The sequence below is a fragment of the Notamacropus eugenii genome, chromosome 5 (assembly GCF_028372415.1).
Source record: "Notamacropus eugenii isolate mMacEug1 chromosome 5, mMacEug1.pri_v2, whole genome shotgun sequence".
In the NCBI taxonomy this organism is placed as follows: Eukaryota; Metazoa; Chordata; class Mammalia; order Diprotodontia; family Macropodidae; genus Notamacropus; species Notamacropus eugenii.
Genome location: NC_092876.1, coordinates 295,381,973 through 295,405,680, shown reverse-complemented (window position 1 = coordinate 295,405,680; position 23,708 = coordinate 295,381,973). Strand labels below are relative to the sequence as shown.

General features: G+C 38.0%; 1 protein-coding gene across 1 annotated transcript in view; it reads left to right on the top strand.

Annotated features, from left to right (window-relative positions):
• Positions 1-213: 213 nt before the first annotated feature.
• Positions 214-23,708, top strand: part of HNMT (histamine N-methyltransferase) — a 54,044-nt gene continuing 30,549 nt past the window's right edge. Inside the window, exons 1-2 of the mRNA XM_072613201.1 lie at positions 214-523; positions 3,427-3,479. Coding sequence (XP_072469302.1) covers positions 333-523; positions 3,427-3,479 — 244 coding nt within the window. The 5' untranslated portion in view covers positions 214-332. The remainder of the gene's footprint in view (positions 524-3,426; positions 3,480-23,708) is intronic.

Sequence of the window (23,708 nt, the reverse complement as noted above, 5' to 3'; positions counted from 1 at the left end):
TACTTGGAGCTGACTTTGCGGGGATAACCACAGGACAAACTAGAAATGAAGCCAGTCATCTTGGCTTTTAATAGGTCTAGCTTTTTAAAAAGCCCCCTGAGGTTTGAAACAAAAGTTGCACTCAGTAGTGCAACCTGGTTTTACTACCTTTCTCTCTTTCCCTAAAATAACGATTCAGCAGAGGTTAAAGTCTCTGGAACCAGGTCCAGTGGGGCATTTTACATGCTCAGGAGTCCCGTTCCAGTGGCAGCCACGAATGACCTGCTCCCCACAAGTCTAAGTTCTGGACTGGGGGATGGGAAGAGAGGGTGGTGGCTAGGAGGAGGAGCGGGATGGCAGGAGAGAGAAACTTCCCTTCCCCTTCTGCCTTTCTCAGAAAACCAAACATGGCATCTTCCATGAGGAGCTTGTTTTCTGATCATGGCAGATACATTGAAGCTTTCCGCCGGTTTCTGGCCAATTCCACGGAGCACCAGTGCATGCAGAACTTCATTGAGGAGAAGCTGCCAGGCATTATAGCAAGGTAACAAAAGACAGACGCTTTCTGCAGAAGGACAGCTCCCTGGGAAACCACAGCCCCTGCAAGTGATCAGTGCATGCTGCGGGAGGACCCAGGCTGGGACAGATACAGACTGCTTCTGCTTCTGCTTCTCCTCTCTCTCCCCCTCCCCCAGTCCAAAGGCTTCAGGCCAACCTTTCATGTAGACATTCCACCCAATGGCCCTGTTTGCCATAGGAGCCTTTCGCGCTGCAAGGAGATAAGAGTTAACCGTTTCTAGGCACCAAATACATTTTCTGGGTGAAAAGATAAAAAGCTTTTAAACTCAGATATTTGCATTCCTTTCTCTCTCCCCTCTTCCCCCCTCTCTCCCTCCCTCCCTTCTTTCTTCCTTCTTTCCTTTTTCTCCTTCCTTCCACCACCTCCCTTCCTACTTGCCTAGAGTTTGACCTACCACTGGACATCATATTTAACTCTGCTGGTATTTGTACTTGTTCAGTTCTGTTTCTACTGAGCAAAAATCATTCTTAGTATCTTTAGATCCCAAGATAGGGTTTTCTTCGTTCATATTTTCTGGATTAGCTGGAATTTTAAACAGTCATTAAATAGCATTTACTAGTGAAAAGACTGGATGCCCCTTAGCCTTAGTAATATCCATTTAAATGTGTTTCCTTATGTATTACTATGATTATCACTTCGCTTATCATTTATCGAAAGAAAAATCATTAATGTCTCTCTTTTCAAGCTGATATTAGCTGTATGACCCTTTAAAAAGAGGGTTTCCTCATTATCAGTGAAACAGACTTGCTCCCCTACAATCCATGGGGTTCTTGTGTGTGTGTGTGTGTGTGTGTGTGTGTGTGTGTGTGTGTGTGTGTGTGTGTGTGTGATGAATGTGTTCAATTTGTGGCAGTGCTGATAAGTGTTATGAGAGGACTAGATCCTACACTCTAAAGATAATCAAATATTCTGCCTTGGGGATGTGAATTTCAATAAATTAACAGAAGTGTTGAGTTGGGGCAAGACAAAAGATACTGAAATGGGTGAACTTTAGATCCCATCTTCAGCAGCACCAAAATCCCTAAATTCTGTCATCTCCTGGTTTTCACTCTGGTTTCTCTTAAATTTTGTCATTAGGCATGTCTGACAATAGCAGACGAGACAGTCCTTGGCTTGAATTTTAATAGGATCTACTGTGCCTTTCCCAAGCCTGTCCTGTTTCCTTTTTTAGGGAAAAAACAGTTATATCCCAGGAGTTCAGCAAAAAAAAAAAAAAATAGTATTTAATTTCTTGTGATAGAATACCAAGGTCCCACTCTGATGCTTTACCAGGTATGTAAGCGAGCCTGGGTTCTGGAAGGTTATACCAGCAGAGCTCAGATTTTGCCAAGAAAGGCTTCCAGTTAGACATTAGGTGACAGGCTATAGTTCTGTTGTCATAGCACCAGCCTACTGAAAATTAACTGAACTCATCTACAGATTAGGCCTAAGACAATGAATTTTTTGTGTCCTGTGACTGTAAGATCATCGATTAAATTGTGGAGGGGCTGTGATCTGTGTGGGTAGAGTCAATATTCCACATCAAAGAAATTACAAAACCTTGACATATTTTGAAATCATAGAATTTGAAAGTTGGAAGGGAACTAGTTCTTATCTAGTCTAACTCATACAAGAAAGAAATGCCCTGCTATAAAACAACCCTCCAAAAAGATTTATGGAAGTGTTATAGAATATAGTATTTATAGGTTATATAGTAAGAGTATGGACCTACAGCTGAAAGTCATCTAGTCCAACCCATTCATTTAACTACTAAGGAAACCGAGGCCCAGAGAGGTTAAGTAATTTGCCCAAGGTTATAAAGATAGGAAGTATAGAATACAACATGATATGGAACAGGCCTGATATTGTTATTCAAAGCCTGATGATGATCTACTGCATGGAAATGCCAGATGTTTATTTATTTCCTTATTTGTTTGTTTAGCTGTTCATTTGTTTATTTATCTATTTATCTGTTTATTTATTTATTTATTGTGCACATGAAATTTGCAGTGGGGCTATTTGTATTCATGCAAAGAAAATAAAAATAACAGTGCCCATACTCATTGGATGTCCATTCTAATTGGATATACACAACAGGAGTCCAGGTTAAGAAAAAAAATCAAACAAACAAAAAAAACTCAAGAATTTTCAAAAGCAATGTATATGTTTGCTCAGAAAAGCCAGGTGATATAAAGCAAAGGGGTACATGGGCTGGAAGTCTCTTTGGGAGAGAAGTTTGAAGTAGATTTTGAATAAAAGAAGGCAACCTGTGAAGAATCTTGTTGAATGCTCTCGCTTTATTTTAAAAAAAGTATAAACAATAGAAATTCATGAGATGTCACTCCCAGTTTCTTGATCTGAATCCCTATGAACCAGGGATAGGTGCCTTCTTCTCACTGTTAATTCTCCTTTCCCATGTCCACACATATTCTTCTGTTTCTTTTCTCTCAATTTATAGATGAGGAAATTGACATGGACAGGCAAAGGGACTTGCCCAAATCCAGACAGGAAAATTTCTGGAATACCATTTCTGGAAGAAACATTCGGTTGTGTCCTTCTATTATCTACTAATGCTTCTTCAAATTCTTCTCTGTATCCAAAGATGTACAATTTTACTTGAAGAAAAGGACTGGTTAGTTTTGAGGTCCTCGTTACTTAATACAGTGCTTTAACCAGAGGCCCTTAATTAATGTTTGTGGGACTGAGTTGTTGAAGGAGACAAATATCAAAGTTGTTGTTTGTTTTTTAATTCTCAGTTGTACAGATTTTGTTCCTTTTTTTTTTTCTGGGAGGGGGGAACTTGTGTCATCTGCAGCTAAACTTTTTGATCAGCTTTTCCACAGCACCTAGCACCCATTTTAAAATATGTAAATGTCTTTTATTTTCAGGATTGGAGACACAAAATCGGAAATTAACATTCTAAGCATTGGTGGTGGAGCAGGTATGAATAAAGATTTGTGTTTTATGATTTGCATATTGTTCTGCAAAGAACCATGGTTATATTCAATAGAAATGTTGTTAATGCCATAGTGATTCCTTTTCTTTTTCCTCATTAGGCAGATTGAATTAATATTATCTTATTCTCTTCCTCTTCATGATGATGATGATAATGATAATGAGTTAGCTTAGGGTGGTGGATAGAGGGCTGGTCTTAGGGCCAGAAAGATCTGGGTTGCAGTCCTGCCACCTTTGACAAGGTACTTAACCTCTCAGTGGTCAAGACAACTTTCTAAGAATAGTTGTTAATTTCTGTTGGTAAAGAGAGTTTCCTTACCAAGAGTCCATATAGTAATGATAAAATAGATTAAGATATAGAAAGGAAGGAAGGAAGGAAGGAAGGAAGGAAGGAAGGAAGGAAGGAAGGAAGGAAGGAAGGAAGGAAGGAAGGAAGGAAGGAAGAAAGGAGAGATTGAAACCATTGTTATCTTCATTAATGAATCAATTTGAAATAATAGAGTGCTAGACTGAGAGTTAAGACTTGGTTTCAAAACCTACTTAGGATGCTTGACTATAGGCAGGTCATTTAATCTCCTGGAAACTTAATTCAGTCTCTGAGACTATAAAATAGAGATGGGTTGTAATCTAACTTTCTGTCAGCTAAGATAATTCTCATATTGGCAAAGTCACATACTTAATACAACAATGTATTATCATTAATAGTACTAATGATACTACTATTTCAATTAATAGGCCTTTGTACTAGTATTCATACCACCTATAATGATATAGTAATAAGTATAATTTTATTATCCTAATCTATACATGACAAATGTACCAAGACTGTGTTTTGTGCAATTTTCCCAAATGGTCATAGGGCTGAAAGGTACTTTAAAAAGCTATCTCATGTACATCCTTAACTTGGTAAGAAAAATGCACACCATCCAATCTGAAAAGATGACTATCTATATCCTTTCTTTAAACATATCTTATGAAGGAAATTCTAAAATTTCACTTAGTCAGTGACTCCCAGCTCTTCTAGTCAATCTCTTGTGGTAATGTCTTAAATTTAATATTTCCTGATATAAATTAAAGATTTCTTCCTGTCTAACCAGTTTAGACCTGGAAAGAGTCTCAGTCTCTCCCTCTTCCTCTTCTTCTACCTCTCCCTCTCCCTCTGTCTCTGTCTCTCTCTCCTCTCTCTCTCTCTTTTTCTCCCTCTCTCTCTCTCCCTCTCTTTCTCTCTCTCTCTCTGTTCCTCCCTTTCTCTCTCTTTCTGCCTCTGTGTCTCTGTCTCTTTCTCTGTCTGTCTGTCTCTCGTGTGTGTGTATATCCTAACAATCAGCCTCATGCTGAATGTTAAAAGGCTTTAAAAATGGTCAGTTTTCTATTTCCAAATATACAGATACCTTGAACATAGTAGGTTCTCAATAAATATATGTTAATTAATTGATGTTGGCATCACATCTAAATTATTGATTCATTTTCATATTTGTATCCACAAGTTTATCTCAATACTCCCAGCGTGAATCTAGTAAATATATACTACCTAGTGCTGTATGTAGGACTACATTACCACTAAAATCACCACTAGTCCTTTATGGAATGGAATGGATTGGCTTTTCTTTTACAGAAAGTGGTTTAAGATCTAGCCACAAGAAAACCAGAGAAATCTCACTCATGACCCAGAAAACAAAATGCAGCTGAAGTGCCACTTGGACTGAAGAAAATTTAAGGAACAAAGAACAAAGGATATTGCTACATAGGAAAATTTCCAAAAGCTTGTGGCCAAAATAATCTGTTGCTGATGACTGACTTCTTGGGTTGAGAGAATTCACAGCTACTAATTGTCTAATTAGTTTATTATAACCCAGTCTAGCATTTCCTATGTGTTCTGCATGTAAGTTACATAGGCCAAACAGGAGCTATGAATATCATATCAGAGTGCTTCACTAGTGCTTAGACAAGGGGGGATAAAGGATTACAAGGAAAAGTAATTAAAAACAATCCATACAAAGGCCAATTTAATTGACCTCTTAATACAAAGTTAATTGAATTCCTGATGTACATTTAGCCAGATGCTCTTAAGCTAACTGGAGTAAGGAATATTTGCCTATTGCAGTGGTCCCTTAGAGTTGTATCTAGGAGCTAACATATACCACTTACAAAGAACATGAGAAACAATTGCAAGAGATTTGAGCCTGACTGAAATTAAACACTATATTAATAGCATGAATTCCTCCAAGTGTGATATGAATGACCTTTCAGGTCACTTAGAGCTGTAACTTAATTTTCCCTAAGGTATGAATCAGATGCAGTAGAAATGCCCTGTAAGAAGTCAAGTTATTACAAACCAGATTTCGTTTTCCTTGGTGACTACCTGAAGTCAAATGTGATGCATGGTTTTTGTTTGTTTACGTTTGTTTTTTGAGTTATTTTGGAAAGTATAAGAAAGAAAACCTTCTGAAATCTTTGTTGATCTGTGATCTCATCATAGGGGCATTTTTGGACATTCAGTGAATATGTGATTCCTTCAGCGCAGGTTACACAACCCACCCAGATCTATAGGACTGTAGTCCATGTACACTTGCAAGTTTCCTCAGAATCCACCCAACATCCTGGGAACCTTCTTTGTGCTTTCTGTATATCGTATGATTAGCTACAGAGGGAATGGATGTTCCATTCATCATCTGTCACTGTTGGTACCTGACCATGTGTGCAAAGACTGTCTTTATATCCACTTTATATCCACTGCCTGGCACATAGTAAATGCTTACTTATCCTTAAATAAAGCCATTTAATAAATGTTTATTGATTGACCAATTCCATCTTTTATTTTTTCCCCAATCATACATCTCTTTAATGGCATCTTTTATAGCCTGTGTAATCCCTGGTTTATAAGGTATTTGCAGCTTACACATGATCAACAAGCCCTTTTCAGGAAGTCTTAACCTGAAGTCCATTAACTTAAATGTAGAAATATATACACATATGTAAGTATGCATAGGTTATCTCATTTGATCCTTGCCATACTGGGAGGAAGGTGTTATTAGTATCTCAATTTTACAAATGAGGAAACTGAGGGTTAAGTATAGGGTTAGTGACTCGCCCAGGGTCACACAGCTAGTAAGCATCTGAAGTTAAATTTGAATTCAGGTCTTCTCAACTTCAGGGGCAACACTCTACTCACTATGCCACATAACTACTTGTTCAGAAAGATACACAGAGATAGAGACAAAGAGACAGGGACAAATATTTGTGTCTCAGTATAATTGATTTCCTTTGTAACCCTTTGTATTTTATTTTTTGTGTTTAATAACATTAGTCTGAAAAGAGTGTTATATGTTTCACCAGATTTCCAAAGAGGTTCACAGCACAAAGATAAAATTAAGAACTCCTGCTTTAGTGAATTGTTGACTTTACTACTTTGGCTAAAACCCATCATCTATAACAACACATGTTTATTGAGCATCTCCCATTTGTAAGTTTATGAACCATATGGAGAAAAAAAGTATTCTATGAGAAAATTTTTCGGAAATGCATTTGACATCCAGCTATGTTCAAATGTATCAACTCTGAGCTTCATGCTCAGGTTGGAGCAAATTAAGAAGAGCTAGGTACTTGGGGCAACATGGGTATCTTCTCATAATTAGTTGTTATTTTCCATATACTTTGTGCTTTTAAAAGAAGTGTGGACATGTCTTAAATTAAGGAGATCTTATAAAAATATTCTTTTTTGCCAGCATGTTAACCTGATTGTTGGCTTAAGGAGAAGTATCCCAAGAATTAGTAAAACTTCTTATTTCAAGAACTTAAAAAAATATTAGCTGGCCAACTGTACTTAGGTAGAATCAAAACAGATGGGCCAGTTGAGAGAAACAGCAAGGCTTTCTACAAAGGTGTTCAGCAACTGTTTTTGGAAGCTAAGCAAGAGCTAGAGCCTTGAGCATTCCTAAAGAAAGGAAATCAATGGTAACCTTTTTATGTGGCCTTCAAGTAATCTCTCACATCAATAAAACACTACAGATAAGCAGGTACTGTGGTACATAGATTATACTTTCTAATGTAGCAAGGTGTGCAAAGTCCATTCCTTTTGTGTATGTAGGGAGAAAGGCAAAGGTAATAGATCAGGAGGGAAATAAATCTTCAGCAGAAGCTCAAAAAGTGCTGGATTTATAGGGTCTAAACTGGGAAGTAGGAAGTCTTACTTTTTAAAGAGTTGAAACAAGATGTCTCTCATTATTACTGTTGTTGTTATTCAAAATTCTTTCTTTCAGTTTCTCACATTCTTCATTTTATTTTAATTTCAACACATCTTTTGAGATACTGAGAATTATTTTATTCCATATGCTTTTAATGTCTTTTCTGAAATGGCCTCAATCCTATTTCCTAACATAAAACTGCCCTGTGTAACCTCATTATTATTCACCATTTAATGAATATTATCTATGTACTTGATGGTTTAGAGAGATGGAGGAAAAGCCCATGGCTTTCCTGGGAAGGATAGGACGCTGTAATTTTACTATATATAAACTTATGCCTAGAAGGAAAATCCCGGAAGGGATAATGCCTTATGGTTTCTTATTACTCTAGGCTCTGCTTTAAGAAGAACCATATTATCTTCCCTGCTGTTCCCTACTTATATCCAGCTGCTAGAGGGCTTTATAAGGAATAGACTGAGGTATATCTCAGATGAATTCACTCTACTCAGATTTCTGCTGGTTTTTATTTGCCTATTGAGGGACTGAGCTCAATGCCTTAGTATAACCCATATATGTATGAATATACATGAGGTCACTGATCATATGATCATAGATCTATAGCTTGAAGCCATTTAGTCTGACTCCCTCATTTTGTAGGTGAAGAAACTGAGGCTTGGAGAGATTAAGTGACTTGTCCAAAGTCACAGTGTTGGTAAGAGAAGATCTGGGATTCAAACACACATCCTTTCACTCTAAACCCAGTTTCACCAAGTACCATCACACACAATAGCTATTTTTGACTTGTGTATAAGTATACAAATGTCATATTCTTAATGAATTATTTGAAGTAAACATCGGAGTTATATACATTATACAGTTCATATAATTTTAGAACTTGAAAGCTAGAGATAATCTACCACCTTTATTTTAAAAGATAGTATTAAAAATAATTGTGATAGTGATCAGTTTATTTACCTTACAAAGGTTCCCCAAGTGCTTTATATATGTCAAATCATTTGATCTTCATAGAAATCCTGTGACTTAGATGCTATTATTATCTTCACTTTACAGATGAGGAAACTGAGGGACAAAGAGGTTAAGTGATTTGCTCAGGATCACACAGCTAATAAGCATATATTAGACCAGGTTTGAACTCAGTTCTTCTTCCCCCCCATCTCCCTGGGGTTTTTTAGTTTATTAGTTATCTTTAATATTTTTTTAAAAAAAATCAAGTTCCAAATTGTCTTCTTCCCTTCAGCTCCTCCCATATCCATGTCACAAAAAAGCAAGAAAAATAGTGAGAAAACTATACTTCAGTTTGCACTCAGAGTTGATCACTTCTCTCTCTGGAGATGGATAGCATTTTTCATCATGAGTCTTTTGGAATTGTCTGAGATCATTGTATTGATCAGAGTAAGTCTTTCAGAGTTGAAAGTTATTGTAATATTGCTATACGGTATTATTGTGTACAAGGATTTCCTGGTTCTCCTCACTTCACTTTGCATCTGTTCATATAAGTCTTTCTAGGTTTTTCTGAAACCACTCCCCTCATTATTTCTTATAGCAAAGCAGTATTCCATCACAATCGTATACCATAACTTTTTCAGCTATTTCCCAGTTGATGGACATCGCCTCAATTTGCAATTCTTTGCCACTTCCAAAAGAGCTACTTTAAATATTATATATATTATATATATACATACATACATATATATATACATATATACATATATATATATATATATATAATTTTTCTTTTTCTTGGATCTGTTGGAGTACAGATCTGGTAGTGGTTGATTGGTTGTTTTCCTGTGTTCTCAAAGATGACCAAAATGGCATTACTATGCTAGAATCAAGTTTCAATGTATCTGATTGCTGCTGATCAGACCAATATGTGATCAGAATGCTCTACCACAGATCAGGCACAAATAGTCCCTGTGAACATTTGGGATAGATACTCAGGATAGCATCCTGCGTTTCCTTTGAGCTATTTTAATTCTGCTTTGCTCATAAAGCACAGCACCTTCTCTGAGTAGGCACACCATGCTTAGTGGTCCTGTGCCAGTGTCTCCTGTGTCATACAATCAATACCAAAGTTCTTAAGAGAGACCTTGAGAGTGTCTTTGTATTGCATCTTCTGACCACCATGTGATCACTTGCCCTGTGTGAGTTGTCCATAAAACAGTCTTTTGGCAAGCATATGCTCTGCATTTGAACAACGTGGCCATGACAGTGCAATTGCCATTTGCAAGAAAATGTCACACCACCATCATCAGTGCCTATGCTCCCCGTTATGACGAACCTTGATGAGGTCAAAGAAAAAAAATTTATGCAGACCTGGAAACCTTTATCATCAATGTTTCAAAAGAAGAGAAGCTTACAATTCTGGGTGAATTAATGCTAGAGTAGGCTCAGACAACCAGACTTGACAAGGAGTCCTAGGGTAAAATGAAATCAGAAGTAGCAATGGCAGTGGTCACTTACTACTGAAGACTTGTGCATCTCATGACCTTCTCATAACCAATACTGCTTTCCGTCTACTTAAAACACAATAAAACTTCATGGATGTACCCTCACAGCAAACAATTGGCATTTAATATACTATGTGATTATAAGGAAAAGAGACAGATAGGATGTGAGACTGATGAAGGCAATGTGTGGTGCAGAGTGCTGTACTGATCATGGACTTATCCTTTCCAAGCTAAATATTCCCATTCTAGTAGTGATATTGCTGGGCCAAAGGGTATACACAGGTTTTTGGTTTTTGGTTTCTTTGTTTTGGTTGTTTGTCTTTTAGCCTTCTGGGCATAGTTCCAAATTGTTTTATAGTATGATTAGATCAGTTCACAACTACACCAACAATTCATTATTGTAACTATTTTCCACTTTCATTATTTCTGATAAGTATGAGTTGGTATGTCAGAATTTCTTTTAAATTTGTATTTCTTTAATCAGTAGTGATTTAAAGCATTTTTTCAGCTTTTATTTCTTCTTCTGAAAACTGCCTGTTCATATCATTTTACCATTATCAATTGATGAATGGCTCTTAGTTTTATAAATTTGACTCATATTGAGTCAATGAGAAATTGACTACATACTGAGAAATGAGTCCATTATCTGAGAAGTTTGCAATAAAATTTTTGATATTATTTCATTGACCTTTTAGCAAAATGTAGTTTCCCTGCTTATCCCTTTAAATTAGATCTATTTTTGCTTTTGCTTTGTCTGAGATCATGATTAGTATCCCTGCTTTTTTTTTTTAATCTCAGTTGAAGTATAATAGATTCTGCACTAGCCTCTTATTTTAACTGTGTGTGTATCTTTCTGTTTCAAATGTGTCTCTTGTAAACAGCATACTGTTGAATTCTGGTTTATAAACAATTTTCTATCCAATTCCTTTTTATGGGTAGGAAATGAGGTTTTCTGGATTTCATGTCTTGTACTCATTTTTAAAAATATACTAACCTTGTCTCACTTTAATTAGAATTATTTAATTTAGAATTTCTAATATTGTTAAAGTGAGAAAGGATTGATGGAGAGAAAGGCCAAGGGATTTGGTGATATGTGAGGACCCAATACATTAAAAAAAAAAAAAGGTCTGGGTATCTGGGAGTAAGGAGAAGACTCAGTAGGGGTCATATATAACAGGAATCAATATGTAACTCTGGGCAAAAGCAAACCAAAAGTCTCGGTCTGCAAGGTGAGGAACAGTAACCTTCCCAGGTCCCCATGTATATGACTCATTTGATTCCTAAATAGCTGTGATACTGAGTTAGAAACTAACTAAGTCACCTAAACACCTGGACATCTTTTAAGCTCCGCAGAATAGCTCCTCATCTCTTGTAACTCAAAGGGAATAAAAATAGCTTTAATGACATGAAACTATAACAGGAGAAGAGGAAAAAGGAAAGAGCAGCGTCTGTCCTATTGGAAAGATACTGATACTTGCTCATTTATACGCAGGGTTTTGATGCAGGGTTACTGTGTAACCCATTAGAAATTACTTCATTAAGTAGGTATAGTTTAGAGCCTAAAGTACCCCTAATTTTGAGAATTTTTAAAGATATCAAATGTACCCTAAATTTGTTATACATACACGATGAGTTTTTCTTAATTATGTTCTACTGTTAGACCCAGCTATTTCTCCTCTGTCCATTGATTATATTTAATATCCAGCAAAATCCTCCTCTGATAACATCATTAGAGTGAGGAGGTGAACCAGGGTTCTTGAAAGCTTTGCCAGTTGCTGGCTTCCTCTGAAATACAGCTCAAGCATTACCTTCTACAAGAGACCTTTCCCAGTTCCCTTGCTGCTAGTGCCTTACCATCTAAGGTTACATTCTATCTGCTCTGAATTTATCTTATATATGCTTATTTATATTCATATTTTCTCTGTCTTTAAAATGTAAGCTCCTTGACAGCTGACAGAGTTTTGCTGCTTCTTTTATATCCCCAGTTCTTGGCATGGTGCTTATCAATTTATTGTTGTTTACTGATCCAGTGACACTGCTTTGCAAGGAACCATGTATGTGCCTTCTGAGAAGCAGCCTAGGTAAATGAGGAAAGATGAGTCACCAGAAAAATGAACAATAGACTTTTGTTTTTGCCCACAGCAAGTCATGACCATCCATCTACTAAGATGTGAATGGATTGAAATTCAAAGTGAGGTAGATCCTAGGATCTGAAGATGGGAAAAATAAGAGAGAGATAGATAATGGAATCTAATTCCTTCATTTTATTTTTTTATTTTTTTTTTAAGATTAAATTATTATTTTTTTTTATTAAATTTTTAATTTGGGGTTACAAATTTTCTCCCTTTTTTCCCCCTCCCCCCCCAGACCCAAGTTTTCTAATTGCCCCTGTGACCTATCTGCTCTCTCCTCTATCCTCCTTCCCTGCCCTTGTCTCCGTCTTCTCTTTTGTCCTGTAGGGCCAGATAGCTTTCTTGACCCCTTAACCTGTGTTTCTTGTTACCCAGTGGTAAGAACATTACATTTGGTCCTAACACTTTGAGTTCCAACTTCTTTAGCTCCCTCCCTCTCTACCCCTTCCCCTTGGAAGACAGGCAGTTCAATATAGGCCATATCTGTTTAGTTTTGCAAATGATTTCCATACTAGTTGTGTTGTATAAGACTAACTATATTTCCCTCCATCCTGTCCTGTCCCCCATTACTTCTATTTTCTTATGGTCCTTTCCCTCCCCGTGAGTGTCGACCTCGTATTGCATTCTCCTCCCCATGCCCTCCCCTCTATCCTCCCCCCCTTCCTGCTTGTGCCCCTGTCCCCCACTCTCCTGTATTATGAGATAGGTTTTCCTATCAGAATGAGTGTGCATTATATTCTTTCCTTTAGTGGAATGTGATGAGAGTAGATCTCATGTTTTTCTCTTGCCTCCCCTCTTTATCCTACCACTAATAAGTCTTTTGCTTGCCTCTTTTATGAGAGATAATTTGCCCCATATAACTTCTCCCTTTCTCCTCCCAATATTTCTCTCTCACTGCTTGATTTCATTTTTTTTTTTTTAGTATATGATCCCATCCTCTTCAATTCACTCTGTGCACTCTGTCGCTATGTATGTGTACGTGTGTGCATGTGTGTGTGTGTACTCCCACCCAGTGCTCAGATACTGAAATGTTTCAAGAGTTATAAATATTGTCTTTCCATGTAGGAATGTAAACAGTTCAACTTTAGTAAGTCCCTTATGATTTCTCTCCGCTGTTCGCCTTCCTATGGTTCTCTTCATTCTTGTGTTAGAAAGTCAAATTTTCTTTCCAGCTCTGGTCTTTTCATCAGGAAAATTTGAAAGTCTTCTATTTCATTGAAGGACCATTTTTTCTCCTGAAGTATTATACTCAGTTTTGCTGGGTAGGTGATTCTTGGCTTCAGTCCTAGTTCCTTTGACCTCCGGAATATCCTATTCCATTCCCTTCTATCCCTCAATGTAGAAGGTGCCAGATCCTGTACTATCCTGATTGTATTTCCACAATACTTGAATTGTTTCTTTCTAGCTGCTTGCAATATCTTCTCTTTCACCTGGGAACTCTGGAATTTGGCCACAATGCTCCTAGGAGTTTCTCTTTTTGGATCTCTTTCATGCGGTGTTCTGCGGATTCCTTGAATATTTATTTTGCCTTCTGGTTCTAGAATCTCAGGGCAGTTTTCCTTGATAATTTCGTGGAGGATGATGTCTAGGCTCTTCTTTTGATCATGGTTTTCAGGTAGACCCAGAATTTTTACATTGTCTCTCCTGATTCTATTTTCCAGGTCAGTTGCTTTTCCAATAAGATATTTCACATTATCTTCCATTTTTCGAATCTGCGCGGTATGTTCTGAGATATCTGTCTTTCTCGAAAAGTCCAAAGCTTCTATCTGTACCATTCCAGATTTGAGAGATCTATTTTCTTCAGTAAGCTTTTGAATCTCCTTTTCCATTTGGTTAATTCTGCTTTTGAAAGCATTCTTCTCCTCATTGGCCCCTTGCACCTCCCTTGCCAGCTGAGTTAGGCTAGTTCTCAAAGTGCCAATTTCTTCAAGATTTTTTTGGTTCTCCTTTAGCAGGGAGCTGATCTATTTTTCATGCTTCTCCCTTATCCCTCTCATTTCCCTTCCCAGTCTTTCCTCCACCTCTCTAACTTGATTTTCAAAATTCCTCTTGAGCTCTTCCATGGCCCGAGCCCATTGGGTGGGCTGGGGCACAGAGTCCTCGATTTCTGTGTCTTTGCCTGATGGCAAGCCTTGTTCCTCCCCATCAGAAAGGAAGGGAGGAAGTGATTTTTCTCCCATAAAGTACCCTTCAATAGTTTTATTTCTTTTCCCTTTTCTTGGCATTGTCTCCCCCTAGTGGCCTGACCTCTGAATGTTCTCCTCACACCCACCTCGCCTCCTGCTCCTCCCAGCCAGCGTTTGGGGACTGAGATTCAAATGCTGCTTCCCGCCTTAGGATTTTTGGCCAGGGCAGGGCTGTTATTCAGTGTTAAATTAGGCTCAGGTGCTGAGGTCAGGGGCAGGGTCGCCTCTCTGGCTCAATTCCCTCAGGGGGTTTATACACAGACCTTCCACAATAGATCCAGGCTCCCGCTCGTTTGGGGAGCCCCCGTCCGCAGCCGCCTCTCAGTCCCCACCTCCCGGGAGGGCCCGAGCTATGGGGACACCACGCTCCCCTCTCAACCCGCCAAAGAGACTCTCTCACCTACCCCCGTCAGTCACCTGTTGGTGGGGGGCCCGTGCAGCTGCTGAAGATCCTGCCTCCGGATCCCTCTCAGAACTTTGTCTCTCGGAGCCGCGGCCGCCATCGCCGCCGCAGGTCCGGGCTGGGCACCGTGTCTGCAGCGCAACGGACCTTTTGCGAGAGGTTTGCAGGTCCCTCTGTGGGTGGGGGGACCCGCGTGGCCGCTGGATCTCTTTCCCACCGTGTTGCTGCCGCGGCAAGGCTGCACTCCTCTTCCCGCCCCGGCGCCCAGTCCCTGGCGCGAAGGTCCCCCCGCGAGAGGTTTGCAGGTCTCTCGGGAACGGAAATCTCCCTCGCTCCAATATTCCGTGGTCTCTGGGTGCAGAATTCGCCCTGGGTTAGTCCCCTCTGCCGTTCTGTGGTTTGTGTGTTCGGAGCTATGTGTATGTGTGTCTTTCTACTTCACCATCTTGGCTCCACCTTCTAATTCCTTCATTTTAAAGGTGAGGAAACTGAGAAGCAGAGAAAGGGTGGCTTGCTCAAGATCACGCAAGACTGGAGAGCTGGGATTGGAACCTTTTTGTATCCATACCACTGAAACCATTTATCCTTGGGATAGGTAAATACTGTGCTGAAAGGTAGAACAGGATATGTGGTTTAAAGAAGTACTATTAGTAATAATAAAGTATTAAAGATAAGAAGAGTTATTAACCTGAGCAAGTGTTTTGGCACACTCTGTATAGTGGCTAAGGCTTTTACCTTTAATATATCATTTAGTTATATTATAATTGATGGCTGGAGAAAACAAGAAAATACCATTTAGGTTGTAGCTCAAGGTTTAGGTGTGGCTTTATTATAGTACCCTCTTAATTAAGTTTCCATATTGTTTTGAAATGGGTCACTCCAAGTCATTGAACAGTTAACAACAGGAGATTTATTTTGCCATAACACAACAAGGATATGCTGTGAATATATAGGGACATTTTAGCTACACTGGACTCAACCTCCTTCATCTCCATTTGGAAACACTGGTCATGTAAGTAGGTCCTCAGAGAATGGTCTCTTCTGGTCTTATACTCCCACTAAGTTTAAGAGGCCCAGACTATAGATATCTTGGGAATTTTTATGTCACTGGATGACCAGGAAGTGGTGTCAGCAAAGCAGAGGTTGATCACACTGTGGAACAATTTTTTCTTCTTTGAAGTAAAGCCTCCCAGTGTTGTGAATGGGAGAAAAGAAGTTGGATGGGCCTATCATACTCAACAACAAAAGCCCAGAAACAAAGGGAAATTTTTAATATGAAAAATCAACAGGTATATTGGGAAGCCAAGGTGGTGGGTAGAGGGGAATACAAAGTCTTAAAAAATATGTCTTCATGAAAACATTATTCTAGTGGGTCTGAATTTTTCTTTAAAAATATATCATCTGTGCCCATAAAGGACCTTGTGTACTCATAGTCAGAATTGAGAAGGAGGCACAGTATATCTTGGAGTTTCGATTTAGAACATACCTTTTCAACCTTCAATGGTATCTTTGTTTTCAATCAGGTGCTCAATGTTCTCCTCAAGCTTCCCCTGCCATATCTACTTCTTTCTCCTCAAAGCCTCAGATCTTTTATGCGTATTACTTTGTAAATGACTGATTTTAGCTGCTTTTAGTCATGTTTGACTCTCCGTGACCTCATTTAGGGTTTTCTTGGCAGATATTGGAAAGGTTTTCTATTTCCTTCTCCAGCTCCTTTTTTGAATGAGGAAATTGAGGAAAACAGTTAAATGACTTACCCAGGAACATACTGGTGGTAAGAATATGAGGCCAGATTTGACTCCAGACCTGATACTATATCCACTTCACCTCCTAGTTGCCCTAAATGCCTGATACTATTATGCAATTAACCTCATGAATAATTCTTTTTGAACTGGTGCCAAAATCTTAAGCTAATTGGATAAAGCTCTGCTGAAGTGTTTCAGTCATTTCTCAGTAGATGAACTGTTATTGGTGGATGTAGAGTTCCCAATGGTTCTGAACTCATGGAGCCATCTGTTTGTAAAGACAACCATGCTCACATTCACCAGTTTCTTCTTGATACAACTCACATATGTGTGTATAATAGACATGTATGCATTATTTATTACATACACACATATATACATATATTTTAGATAGATAAATAGGTAGCTAGATTGACAGACAGACAGAGAGACAGAAAGATAGATGGATAAATAGATAGATAGACAGATAGAATATAGGTCTAGAGCTGGAAGGGAACTCAGAGGCCTTAAAGTTTACAATTTTGAAGCAATTAACCTAGGGAAGAGAGAACCAATATATCATTATAGTCCTTAAGTTTAACTGAACACTTAGATTTTTGAAAATATAGTACTTATGCTTCAGAATCTTCTCCTGGGTCTTTGTATATACTTCCATGACAATTAAACAAACGTGCAAATTGTACCACTTATAAATTTAAAATAAAGATAAAATCAAGGTTTTAGAAATATGTATGTGTGTATACATACAAGTATATTTATAAATTTTTTAAATATCTCTTTGATGTACCTAATCTGTTTAGCTGGCCTCTTGTGTTTAAACCCATCTATGCCATCTTCTTAATGTTTCCATTCCATAAGGCATTTTTGTGGGCTAGTATCTTCCAACAGCTTCATTCATTTTCACAACTTTAGGGCAGAAGTTTTCAGGAGCCAAATGCCAAGAGACATCAGAAAGCAAATGTCAATGTTCTTTTGACTCTGAATGTTTATTTACCCTTCTTCCCTTTGGACTCTATAGCCATTTTAATATTCTGCTGCCAACTTTCCACATTGACAAACTACATCAATATTGAAATACCAAGAAAAGAATACACTACCTACATATGAGACAGATACATTTTTCACTACAGGCCCGATCAGATTATACATCTTCTGGTTCCACACTTATAATCTAAAGTATTTTCTATGATCAGCCACAGTCTTCCAAATCCTAGGCATATTCTAGGTTGAGACTTGTAATAAGCACTAGATAAAGAATAATTTGAATACAACATGTACCAGAGTAATTATGTTCTCCTTCCTTTGACCCAGATGGAAAATCGAAGGAATTTACACACATTTTGAAATGATGTGGTAAAATGAAGTAAAGGTGAATTCCTAAATCTTTCCGATCTTTCCTATAGCTTTATAGGCTACAAACTAATGCTAATAATAATTATCATTATATTCTTAAAAAGCAGTATTACCTTGTGATAGGGGGCTGGTCTCAGAGCCAAAAAGACCTTGGTTCAAGGCCTGATGTATACTGACTAAATGACCTTGACAAGTTAGTTCACTTTTCATTGCTCTCAGGCAACTCTGTGACTATAAATCTTCATGTCTTATAGATGAGCAATTGCTCATCTTTGGTAGAAAGGGTTTTCTCACCAGGAGTTGCTAATAATAATATAATAATGATTTTAATAAATAATTTTAAAGTCTTTCATTTACTTTTTCTTAATTCATCTTCACAACAACCTATAAGATAGGCCAGATATTATTTGAACCAATGACAAAACTGAGCATCAGAGAAGCCAAATAACTTAACTCAGTCACCCAGTTCTACAAGAATCCTAAGGTTGTGTCCACAAGCTAAAAAACACTGTTTGGGAAAGCCCTCTGTCCCATAAAAGAGTTACATTGATTGTTAAGGGCCAGAAGGAATCTAGGATTCCACTTAGTCAAAACCTTTCATTTTATAGATTAGGACCTTGTTAATTAATTTGCCCAAATCACAAAGATAATTAGAAACCCTCTTAGGGAAAGGTTAAGGAAATGAGATTATTTAAGAGGCTATTTTAATGATAAATCTTTCTCCCAGGCTTTCTCTCATCTTCCTCTTTCTGCCTTATGTTAATGACCTAGCTGCAGGAGTGTGCTCCAAGCAGCTCTGATCAAAGTTCCCGTTGTTAAATTTTCATTGGGAAAATTCACACTAAAGAAACTGGTGAACTAAAAATTCGGACTGCTTTATGGTTTTGTTGACTGTCTAGACTTACAAAAGTGTAAATAATTCAGATTACATTTAAAAGTATGTGTGCATAATTTCTCCCTAAGGTTACCAATCCTGTTGTTTCAGTTTTGTCCAACTCTTCATGACCCTATTTGGGGTTTTCTTGGCAGAGATACTGGAGTGACTTGTCATTTCCTCCAGCTCATTTTACAGATGAGGAAATTGAGGCAAATAGAGTTAAGTGACTTGTCCAGGGTCACACAGTTAGTGTTTGAGGTCATATTTGAACTCAGGAAGATGAATCTTGGTCTCCAGGCCGGGCACTGTATCCACTACACCACCACACTGCTGGTAGACTATCAAATGTTTTGCTAAAATTTTGACAAATTATAGCTGATGGACTTCCCTGATCTAGTCTAGTAACCATCTCAGTAACAGTAATTATGTGAGATTAACATATCCTTGATGAAGTCATGCTGTTTTGGATGATTGCTTCCTTTTCTATGTGTTCCTTAACCATCCCTTTAAGATTTCATTCTAGAATTTTGCCAGTAATCAAAGTTATTTTATCTGACTTTGCAGACTTCTCCCTCCTCTTTTTTTTTTTTTTCAGACCAGAACCATTTCTGTCATCCTGTAGTCTACAGCATCTCTGCCATTTGGTGTAATGACTAATGCAATGGACAGAGCACCAGATTTAATGCTGGAAGACCCAGATTCAAATCCCTGCTCTGCCCCTTATCTACTACCTGTCTAAACTTCAAATTATTTTACCTTGTTGGGACTCTGTGTCCTCATGTGTAGTACAAAGGGATTGTACTAAAACACAGGTATCAGATGTGGGCCTGAGTAAGGCCCAAACTGGATTAAAATATATTTGGGAAATAATTAGCAAAACAAATAAAAAACAATGAACCACAGATAACATTATATTTTAAACCTGTCAATATGTGGCCAGAAGGTCCCTCTCCATGAATTAGTGGCCCCTAGTAGCCACACTCTTTTTGAGGTTGACATCATTGGATTAGATGATCCCTAAAGGTCCTTTCCATCTCGAAAACTAGCCCATAACCTTTAAAATTAGAAGCCCTCTACTGCTCTACAAAGCAACTACTGTTCTAAGCTGTCTCTTTATTTGACATGTTTAATTAGAAACTAAATGGTGAACATTGTGGTAGCCTTTAAAAGGTAATTATCCCAGAGAGTTTAAATAATTCCAATGGCCCAAATGCCAAATGGTTGATAATGCAAGCTGCCACATATTTGACTATAAATGCCTCAGGACATTCATTTACATATAAAAGAACTAGCCTAGTCAATTAAGACCGCAGGTTAAATTATGACATAAAGTGATTTGGATGGGGGAGATGAATGTTAAAAATTAACAGTGACTACTTGAATGACATACTGTAAGATTATCAGGTTATGTTGATATAGATTTGTATTTGCAGTGATTCTACATGTTTAGCAAATATTAATAAATGAAAAAACATATTAAATTTAATCATGACATTCCCCTAATTTTGAGACAGTAGGCTCTGTACCACTTAATTTGCTTTGTTTTTCACCGAAGGTTGGGAAGAAAGGGAAGAGGAAATGGTGAATTGTAAAAATAGTCAAACCATTGTTATTTCTGCTTACCCCTTCCATCTGTCATATAAACCTTTGCAGATTTTGTTCTTTAGGGGAAATACTCAAATGTGTCCCTGCTTAATAAGGTTTTTGTTTACCCAAATAACTGTTGGTTTTTGAGTTTTCTGAAAGTGTGAAAGGTCCCATATTTTGTCAGTCTAGAGCTATCAAAATCATCATCAGTTAGTGTTTATTGAGTGAGCACGTGGTAGAAGGATACGGTTCCATTAAAAACAACAACATATACAGACAGATACATACATTCATTACGTTTGCACTCAGTTTTTTGGAACTCAGAACTGTGGGCCCCAGATGGCTTAAGAATGAACAATAAAAGCTTGCTTGCATGCTTCCAGATTTCCTTTTTTCACTTAATCTAAAATTGCCCCAAATTGTTACATTAGTGGCTTCTGGTTTCCCTTTCACAATGAGCTCTAACTTGATATTTTGGTAATGTGCTTTATAGGTGATTTATAGAGAACTAACATGTTGGGTACTGGACTCAACACGGCTCCTGCCGTGAAGAATTACTCTGAGAAAAACCAAATGGTTTCTTTCTCATTGTTTTTCTTGTACTGAGTCTTTTTCATTTCTGTGTCCGTAATTATGTAGGATTTGAATAACTGGATGCAATGAAGTTCAAAGAAGAATTGGTTGGATGATGGTAGCAAAGTAATGTTCTAGAAATTTGTGCCCATTAAAGACTCTAGCTCCAGATCGCATGAGAGGTAGGAAACGGAAATGGTTAGTGTTAAAGAAGGCTGCAACATGGCAAATTCCTCAAGAGAAAGCCAGTTTTCAATTAATATGAGGAAGTGGAAGTAGTGTAACATGTTACTTACTTCTCTTTTTCAATTAAGGATCTTACTACACCATACTTAACAGCTATCTGAATTCACCACCATGTCATCATCTTTGAATATTATTCTTCCTCATCACCTTTCCCATATCTAGGCATTTGCCAAGTCTTGATCATTTTACTTCCTTCCATGCTTTGCCTATGCTCCCTTCTCTCCATTCAGTCAGTCAATCTTTCAATAATCATGGTCTAAATACTCACTAGGTGCCAAGCACTGTGCTACACCCTACCGGCTGCTGCCCTAGCAAAAGTCCTCACCACTTCTTGCTAGGGGGTAATGCTTTAGCTACATATTTGGCCTTTTTGTTCACTATCTCTCCTCTTTTTCAATTAATGCTCCCCATAACTGCCACAGTGATAAACCTATAGCACAGTTCTGATCATTCACTCCTCTGTATAAGAAGCTTCAGTTAAATGCCTTCTTTCACCCAGAATTGGTTCCCAAAATGGGTGATACCACCCCTGTGGGGATGAGGGGCAGTTGCAGCCTCTGGTGCAATGGGGGGGCACTGAATAAAAATAAGATGGCAATGGAAGTAAAGAAGAAAAGAAAATTTTGAAAAAATGTTCACGTATCTTTCATCTGTGGTGTAACACAGTTAAAGTCATTCCCTATGACTTTACCTAATGTAATCACTTTACATTATTTTCAAAATAAACATACAAAATGCGAGTTATAACCTATCAGTGGTTAAGTTCCCTGACTAATCCAATCAAGGAGTTGTTGGCAGGCCAGGATGTTGTGCACTGTGGGGAAGTCCAGCATGCTTTGGCAGGAACATGTGCCTGTAATGGCTTATTTACAATATGATACTATATGGCTGTGTGATGCAATGATGCTCATCAAAATTTCAATGCAGGAAAAACCCACAAATTTACGACAAATTATTAAATCTTATTTTTGGAAATGATACAAATTAAAAAAAAACATTAAAAGGTTAAAGAAAGTAGATTTCCAAGGGGGTAACAAGTAATTTTTTAAAGGGGGCAGTAGACCAAATAAGTTTGGGAACCTCCAGCCTAGAGATAAAATATAAATTCCTGTATTTTGCTTTTAAAATCTTTTACAATTTGGTTCCAATCTATGCAGACTGATTTCTTGTTATCTCTACCCCCTCCTTATCATTTGCGTCCAAATGTAAAGGCTTGTTTGCAGTAAGATACCTTGTACATTGCATTGTACCTCCTCCTTCCCTTCCTTTCTACAAGTTGTTCTCCCATGCTTGGAATGCTTTCTCTGCTCTCCTATCTCATAGTAGCTCTGGCTTCCTCCAAGGTTTGACTGAAGGCCCCTTCTTACAGGAGGCCTTTGCTAATTCCTTCCCCCTCCCCCGTTGTTAGTAGTCTCACCCTTTCCTCCAAATTATTTTGTGTATAGTTGGTATATATTTTGTACTGACATATTTGAGCACTTGGTGTTCCCCTCTAATAGAATGTAAGTTCCTGGATGTTGGGTACCATATCTTTTTTGCCTTTGTACTTGTATTCAGTGTAGTTCCTTGCCTGTTAAGAAGGGACTTACTAAATGCTTGCTGAATTAATGAAGAAAAATTTGTTAATGATGGCAAGGTGTTTCCACAAAAACAAACAAAGCACACCCAACTGTGTAGTGGAAGCTGTCGTCAAGGATGACTAGAGATCTGGGGGCAATAAGGCTGGAGTGAGCAAAAATGAGAGCAGAAAGAGAGCTGCCAGGAGAGAATTAGAAAGTTTAGTTATAGGGAGAGGTCAACTCAGGAGTCAGATAGGGTTAATGGGAAAACTTGTAGTTGCTGATCTTTCTTACCCTACATCTATGTTTCTATAACTCCTGACCATTTAAAAAAATCAGGTTGAGGGGATTTTTCATACTTCCTCCTCTCTTTGATGGACCTGCTATATATCTAATACTGGGCTAGATGTCAGAGATGATCAAAGGTATAAGTATCTCAAGGACACCTGAACATATCAATAATGTCATTGGGAAGATAGGCGACAAGTGATTGAACAGTTAAATAAGAAACAAAATAGTCTATGCTAAGTGCTACAACAGTTGGTATGGACAATAAATGCTGAAGGACTTCATAGCTTTGGCCAGGGCTACTAAGAAGAAAGAGCTTCTTTCTTTCTTTGACTTGGTATATTTAGGAACACTCTTCATCTTTCAGTCCTATCTCCAGCATCATGTGCCATATATCTTCTATTAATGCATTTCTAGCAAGAACCACTGAACTCAGAATATAGTGAAATCGATGCGACTGACTGTGAATGATGCATGAAGGCTCTGATTCTATGCAGCTTGCAGCTTGTAACATGTAGACCCACAATATCTAGTTCAGTTACATGAAAGCAAGCATTCACAAAGTTTCAGAAAAGAAAGACAAAATAGAAAATAGAATTCATCTGTTGGTG